This window comes from Cebus imitator, unplaced genomic scaffold (assembly GCF_001604975.1).
Source record: "Cebus imitator isolate Cc_AM_T3 unplaced genomic scaffold, Cebus_imitator-1.0 Scaffold638, whole genome shotgun sequence".
Lineage (NCBI taxonomy): Eukaryota > Metazoa > Chordata > Mammalia > Primates > Cebidae > Cebus > Cebus imitator.
In genome coordinates this window covers 739658-747132 of record NW_016107953.1, presented here as the reverse complement: position 1 = coordinate 747132, position 7475 = coordinate 739658, and the positions used below count along the sequence as shown (strand labels likewise).

At 60.2% G+C, this 7475-nt stretch overlaps 2 protein-coding genes across 8 annotated transcripts in view; both read left to right on the top strand.

The window, feature by feature from the left end:
• Window positions 1–3842, top strand: part of GBGT1 (globoside alpha-1,3-N-acetylgalactosaminyltransferase 1 (FORS blood group)) — a 10981-nt gene extending 7139 nt beyond the window's left edge. Inside the window, exons 3-6 of one of the 6 annotated variants that reach the window (XM_017517581.2) lie at window positions 717–767; window positions 846–881; window positions 1463–1597; window positions 2532–3842. In XM_017517581.2, coding sequence (XP_017373070.1) covers window positions 2581–3216 — 636 coding nt within the window. In that variant the 5' untranslated portion in view covers window positions 717–767; window positions 846–881; window positions 1463–1597; window positions 2532–2580 and the 3' untranslated portion in view covers window positions 3217–3842. Of the gene's footprint in view, window positions 1–679; window positions 768–845; window positions 882–1462; window positions 1598–2531 lie in introns of all 6 variants that reach the window. The other 5 variants (XM_017517583.2, XM_017517579.2, XM_017517580.2 and 2 more) reach the window with 5 other exon arrangements.
• Window positions 3843–5846: 2004 nt separating this feature from the next.
• Window positions 5847–7475, top strand: part of RALGDS (ral guanine nucleotide dissociation stimulator) — a 53595-nt gene continuing 51966 nt past the window's right edge. For both annotated transcript variants that reach the window (XM_017517578.1, XM_017517577.1), the window contains exon 1: window positions 5847–6099. In XM_017517578.1, the coding sequence (XP_017373067.1) occupies window positions 6082–6099 (18 nt within the window). In that variant the 5' untranslated portion in view covers window positions 5847–6081. The remainder of the gene's footprint in view (window positions 6100–7475) is intronic.

The following is a 7475-nucleotide window of genomic DNA, read 5'->3' as shown; positions in this document are numbered from 1 at the left end:
GTGGCTCACGCCTGTAATCCAAGCACTTTGGAGGCCAAGGCGGGCGGATCGCCTGAGGTCGGGAGTTCAAGACCAGCCTGACCAACATGGTGAAATCCCGCTTTTTAAAATAAAAAAAAGAAAAATTAAAAATCAGCCATGGGTGCTAATGAGTGCCTGGCAGGTCCAGCCACTCAGGAGGCTAAGGCAGGAAGACTGCTTGAACCCAGGAGGTCGAGGCTGCAGTGAGCTATGATTGCCCCACTGCACTCCAGCCTGGGCAACAGAGGAGACCTTGTCTCTTAAAAAAAGTTTCACGCAACACTTTGACTTGTTTGAGAAACCAGATACTACAGCCTAGCCAAGTCAGCACACACCATTATAGTGGGCTCAGGTGAATCAGCTCACCCCTGGTCCCAGTCACCAGCCCTTTGCAGCTTTACAAACCTCTCCGACAACGAGAGCGACATGGTCGGGAAAGCATCAGCCTTGGTACCAAGCGGCACTGGGTCCGAATCACTGCCCAGTCACTTACTCTCTCAATGACCTACAGATTGCTTCTGTAGGGGTCCCCAGCTCCTTTGTAGAGTCAGGTGGGGCTGTGGGGGAAGGTCAGAGGGAGCCTACATGGACCCTGGGTGCCCAGCCGAGGGGACTTCTGACTCCTCTTTCTTCCTTTGCTGACTGTCTCTGTCCCCAGCCCCATGACAATGGCTCTTTCTTGCCTCTGCCACCAGCAACATGAAGCTGCACTACGAGAGGGAGAAGCCACTCCAGCCCATGGCATGGTAAGGAGACTGGCATTGCCCCTTCTGTGTCCCTGAGGGTGTTGGCTCCCCCCTACCACTGGTCCTTCTTGGTTGCAGGTCACAATACCCCCAGCCCTAGCTGCTGGAGCACAGGTAGGTGTCATGGAGAGGCCTAACACGGCAGGGGGAGGGGCCAAAAGAGCTCTGATTTATAAGTTAGGGTGGTGGAGGTGCCAACGTCAGGGTGGCCTTGGGGCCCACAGAGTTAGGGACTGTGGAAAGACACAGGGCTGGGGGTCAGGGACCTGGGCTGTGTGACCTTGGGCAGGATACCCAACTGCCCTGAGCTTTTTCTGTGCAGGTACATAATAGTACCTAGCTCACTGGAGGCTGGAGGAGCAGAGGACAGTTGTAACATGTACACCGTGCTTGCATTCAGTAGGTGCTCAGGCTGTTGTTCATGACGATGTTGTCTTGCCCTTATTAATGACCCTCATTTATTAGGGGCTTGGCACACATGGAAAATGCCAGTCTCCTACTCGGTGTGTGTTAACTCCTGGTCCCCCCAACCCTGCTGGGAGGTGGCTATCATCCCCACTTTCCATATGAGGAGAGGGAGGCCCAGAGACTGGGATGAAGTGGCCCCAGGTCACACAGTGTGAGAGCCACGGAGGGGATGAGATCTAGGCTTTCACAGGGGAGGGTCTCAGTGCCCACGGTCCCCCTGCTGCCAGGCCCACACAGCTGCTGACACTAACACCCTGGCTGGCGCCCGTCGTCTCTGAGGGAACCTTCAACCCAGAGCTTCCACAGCACGCCTACCAGGCGCCGAACCTGACCATCGGGGTCACGGTGTTTGCCGTGGGGAAGTGAGTAGCGGGCCGGGGGAGGGGAGGAAGGCTCCCTGAGCCACAGGAGCTCACAGTCCAGGGAGGGGACCAGATGTGCACACAGGACCCTGCTGGGCACCCGGGGGGCTCGGAACCAGGTGCCAAGCAGACAGAAAGTGCAGAGTGGGGTGCAATGGGGCTTCCCAGGGTAGGGGGTCTGGCCCCAGCATAGACGGGAGGCGGAGTCCAGGTGAGGGGACAGCAGGAGCCTTTGTCAGGAGGACCCCTTGCCCCTCCCTGCTTCATCTGGGCCCCTTCTCTGCCCTGGTCTCTCCCCTGACCCCACCTGGCCTTCCTTTAGGAGCGGCATCTTGGCAGCCCTGCGCTGGACCTTGGGGACTCCTTCCTGGGACGCCTGAGAGAGGGACCATGATGGGCCCCCAAGCCCTAAAGCATGGCCAGATGATGAATGGCCCACTAGGGCAGGTGACCCCCTTGTCCAGTGCGTTTTGGCCTGGGGGCGGGGCTGTGTCAACCACACGCCACTCCAAGCCCCCAGCGTCCAGCACAACTCGCCTTCCCTTGATTCCTCCACTCACCTGCTTCTTGGCTGCTTTCTCCTCTGTGATCTCAGTGTTCCTGCCTATAAAACAGGCAAGGCTTAAGGTAGCTTATGAAGATCAAAGATCGTAAGAATTCTTAGGATGTTTCTGGGCACCCAGAAATTGCTCAATAAAAGTTCGCCTGGTCCAGGAGCATAAGAATTTCTGCCAGGGACATGCTTACAACAGCTATAAGAGGCTGGTACTAGCATCTTGGGAATTGGACAAATGAGAACCCAGAGGGTCAGAGCAGAGTGGCATCTTGAGATGGGGAGCTGGGAAGTGGCCCCCAGACTGACTGACCCCAGCATACAGTGGGGACCCAGGCAGGCTGCTGGGGTAGCGGTGGATGACTGGGTTATCATCGCTAGGTACACTCACTTCGTCCAGTGCTTCCTGGAGTCAGCCGAGGAGTTCTTCATGCGTGGGTACCGGGTGCACTACTACATCTTCACTGACAATCCCGCAGCCATTCCCCGAGTCCCACTGGGTCCCCACCGGCTTCTTGGCACCATCCCCATCCAGGGCCACTCCCACTGGGAGGAGATTTCCATGCGCTGGATGGAGACCATCAGCCAGCACATTGCCAAGAGGGCTCACCGGGAGGTGGACTACCTCTTCTGCCTTGATGTGGACATGGTGTTCTGGAACCCATGGGGCCCTGAGACCTTGGGAGACCTGGTGGCTGCCATTCACCCCGGCTACTACGCCATACTCTGCCAGCAGTTCCCCTACCAGCGCAGGCGTGTTTCCGCTGCCTTTGTGGCAGACAGCGAAGGGGACTTCTATTATGGTGGGGCGGTCTCCAGGGGGCAGGTGGCCAGGGTATATGAGTTTACCGGGAGCTGCCACATGGCCATCCTGGCGGACAAGGCCAATGGCATCGTGGCAGCCTGGCAGGAGGAAAGCCACCTGAACCATCACTTCATCACAAACAAGCCGTCCAAGGTCCTGTCCCCCGAGTACCTCTGGGACGACAGGAAGCCCCAGCCACCCAGCCTGAAGCTGATCAGCTTTTCTACACTAGACAAGGATATCAGCTGCCTGAGGAGCTGACCACAGAGCTGCGGCTGCCATGGATAGAGACCCAAAGCCCTGCAGCCACCAGTGCTCCACTCACGTGCAGACCAGCCCCTGTCCCGCCTACCTCTGTCAGTCAGGCGAATTCTGCCGGACAATGGACGTGAAAAAGCCACTGTGAACTGCAGAGGACTGTGCACACAGTAGAACACAAGATCACACTAGTGTGGCAGAAGAGCGATGGGGGCGGGGAGGGGAGGTGCAGTTACAAAGCAGGCCTGAAAAGCTGGTTGCGTTCTGCAGCTGTGCCTTTGCAGGGCAGGCTGTGAAGCCTCAGCCTGACTCAGAGTGCCTGAACCCCACTGCGCCAGCCCCCCGTTTATTGCATATTGCCCTTAACATTGCATTTCTAATACCCTAGGGTGAAGGCGCCCTAGACCCCTTTTCTCTGGTCACAGGGGTCCTGGGTCCCTTGATGTCCCATAGCCACATGTAGCCAATTCTTCACTCAGGCCCCCAGAGCAAGCCTTTGAAATGGAGTGAGTCTAGGCTCCCTCTGGTTTCCTGTACCCCCAGGTGAACTGCACTCTCAGGGACTAGCCACCTCCTTCTTAAGAGGGTTTGGGGCAGTTTATAATAAAGGTGGTGTGTGTTCGACCCTAGCTAGGGTGGTTTTATTTTTTAATTTTTTTTTGAGACTGAGTTTCGCTCTGGTCACCCAGGCTGGAATCGCAGTGGCGCGATCTCAGCTTACTGCAACCTCCGCCTCCCGGGTTCAAGCGATTCTCCTGCCTCAGCCTCCTGAGTAGTGGGGATTACAGGTGCCCACCACGCCCAGCTAATTTTTGTATTTTAAGTAGAGACAGGGTTTCACCATGTTGGTCAGGCTGGTCTCAAACTCCTTACCTCAAGTGATCCACCCTCCTCAGCCTCCCAAAGTGCTGGGATTACAGGCTGGGAGCTGGGGACCCAAGGTAACAGCAGACTCTGAGGCCTGGGCAGCTCTGCCTAGCAGGGGAGAAACTCCCTCTCCACCCCCCTCACCCCACTTGCACCCAGCTTTATCCCTGGCACACCCGCCCAGGGTGGGAGTCACTGGCCCATTTTCAGTAGAGGAAACAGACTCTGAGAGGTCACCATGAGCTTACCTGTGATGTAGTCCAGCTGTGGGTTTGAACCCAGGTCATCTGGGTTCAAGGCTGTGCCTGCACAGGGGCGGGAGGAATGCGGCTCTGAAGGTGAGAGCATTGTGGAGGAGGACACAGGGAGGGGTGGTGCTGGGAGGGGCTCTGAGAGAGGCAGGGGCTTGATGGGGTCCCTGGGTCGGGATGGCCCAGGGAGCCTGGAGTTGGGGTATAGGGACCAGGTCACACAGTGTTCTGAATGCCAGGCAAGGAGGCAGGGGTCACTGCAGGTCTGTCCCAGCAGGAAGATCAATATAAATGTGGTCCAAGTGTGGGACTTGGGGGATACCTGGCCAGCGAGACCCCAACACAGGATGAGGCCTCTGCGACCAGCTCAGGGATGAGTGACTGGGAAGAGCCATGAAGTGGGGATCACCACGCACAGCAGGGCTTGGTCACTTAGAGCTCAGTGGGACACAGTGCTGGTGCCTCGGCAATGGTATTCAATCGGATGAAGCTGGGCACAGTGGCTCATGCCTGTAATCCCAACACTTTGGGAGGCCGAGGTGGGCAGATCACCTGAGGTCAGGAGTTGGAGACCAGCCTGGCCAACATGATGAAACCCCATCTCTACTGCAAATACAAAAATTAGCCAGGCGTGGTGGTGTGCCCGGTAATCCCAGCTACTTGGGAGGCTGAGGCAGGAGAATCTCTTGAATCTGGGAGGTGGAGGTTGTAGTGAGCTGAGTTCTCGCCACTGCACTCCAGCCTGGTCAACGAGAGCCAGCCTCTGTCTCAAAAAACAAAAATAAATAAATAATAAAAAGGGACGAAATCAATGAGCCCTAATAAGAGTGACTACCCCCAACACTCACTCAACCTCGGTGTGACCCCCTCCTCCCCAGGCTCCCTGGAGCTGCAACTTACACCAGCTGGGGCTGCAGCTGGTGGCCCCTGGTGCTGTCAGGGAAGACAAGCAGGGAGGTGAGGAAGAGGACGGGGCGACCTTTCTCGCCGCCTAGGCTGAGTCCGCTGTCACCTCTTGTTCCTCAGCTCCCAGCCATCCACCAAGCCGAGTCCAGCAGGTGGCATTGGAGTGCTGGGCTACAGGGTGAGCCTGTATATTTGGTGACGCCCACGGGCCGGCCTAGCGCCCCCCACCCCCGGCTGGGGCGAGGGTGGCCCTAGGTCCTAGCGAGGTGGGGAGCACTGAGCAGGCGGCAGAGGCGGAGGGACACGTGAGATCGGCCGCACACAGCGCTTGCTGAGTGGCGCGTGCGCGCGGCGAGGCGGGGTGACGTGCACGCGCTGTCCGCGGTCCCGTGCAGGCCCCGTGTGCGCGCCCGGCCTTGGACACCAGGCCCGTCTGCCCCGCGCGGGGACAACCCGCGTCCGTCCGCGGGAGGGAGGCCTGAGCGCGCCCCGGAGCGCGCCCCCGAGCTCGCGCGGCGGGGCGCGCCCCTCGCACCTGCGGGCGGGCTGGGGCGGGGCCGCGGCTGTCCCCGCCCACCCCGGCCCGAGCCCCGGGAGCCGGGGCGGAACCGACCAGCGGGGCCCGAGAGGCCGGAGCGCGGCGCGGCGCAGACAATGGGAGCGGCGCTGGCGGCGGCCGGGGCAGCGGCGAGGGCCGTGGAGCCCTGGGCCCCGCTGGGACCGGAGGCCGCGCCATGAGCCCCGCAGCCGGGCGCACCCCTGCGCCGCGCGCGGGCCGAGGCGAGCGGCCTCTGCCAGCCCCGGGCCCCGCCCTGGGGCCGGCGATGAGCCGCAGAGGCTGAGGATGATGGTAGATTGCCAGGTGAGTGCCCGCCGGCCCCGGCCGAGGCTGGGGCCCCGCGTAGCGTCGCGGGTGGAGGAAGGACCGCACGCCCCCGCCCACACCCACCGTGGAGAGGGAGCCCGGCGCCGCGTCCACGCTGAGCGCGCTGACGCAGCTCCGCGTCCAACCCCGCCCGGGATAGTAGGGAAACTGAGGACAGGAGAGGGGCAGGGACTGGCCCCGGGCACACGAAGTGGGCGGAGTCCAGAGGAGAAGGGAGGGTTCCGGCCTCAGGCCAGGCAGGGCTCGGCTCACCCTTCCCATGGGGTCTGCTTTGGGACTGACAGCCCCTAAGATCCTGGGGACCCCTGCCCTCCTCTCATGTGGGCTCTTTTGCCTGGACATCTCCGCGCACGCACAGGCGCAGGCCTGCGCATACACGCGCACGGACACGCAGACACACACACCATGCACTTCCTGGGGCTCAGAGTAGGACGGGTCGCTGGGGAGGTGGCGATGGGGAAAGAAGAAAGAGGGCTGGGGCTGCTCTGCCGTGGGCAGTGGCATCCGGTCTCCAGCAACATGCTCGGGGCCACGGCACGGGGGCCAGGGGGGACACACGCTAGGCTGATGGGCAGGGGTTCCCCAAGTTTCCCAGGGTCTGTCTGGGCTGGAGCCACCCCAGGGCAGCCTGGAGATGACAGATCGTGGGGTTCTCTGTTTGCCGCTGTGATCACTTGGAAGTAGGAAAAGACCCCTTCAGTGCAGGCGGGGCTGTAGGAAAGGAAGCCTCGGATTCCTGCTCTGTAAATTGGAAAGTTTGGCTGGGTGACCCCAAGGGTTCCACAGGCTCTAGATATGTCGGCCTTAGGTCTCCATTGGGGATGTCCCCTCTACCCACCGAGGTCTGTGGAAAATGCCTTCTTCTTGGAGGTCCTTCTGAGCTAGAGAAGCCTGGGGGGTGCAAAGCCTGGCCAAGCACTGGACCACTCTTCTGGGACAAGACTGTCCTTGTTGGAGCCTCAGCGTTCTTGTTTGGAAGTGGGGCCAGAGCCTTGCCCTGATTGGAGTGAGGAGGCCTCATGAGTGAACTGGACACCCCAGGGCCAGCAGAGGGAAAGAGGGGAGCAAAGGAAGCTTCTGAGGCTCCTTGAATTACCCCCAGAGACTGCAGGCTCCTCTCCTTTGACCCCCCTGGGACCCAGGAGAGACAACACCCAAACAAAGGTGTGTGTTTTGTTTTCTGGGTTTTCTGCCTGAGGCTGTTGTGCTAGTGCCGGCCACCAGGGGGAGGCAGTGCCCACTGTGCTCCATGGAGCAACTGGAGCCGGGGAGAGCCCCGCAAGGTCCCTCTGGGAGACCCCAGCCTCCACCAAACGCACACCCCCTCATTACAAGCATTCCTCTCCACAGTT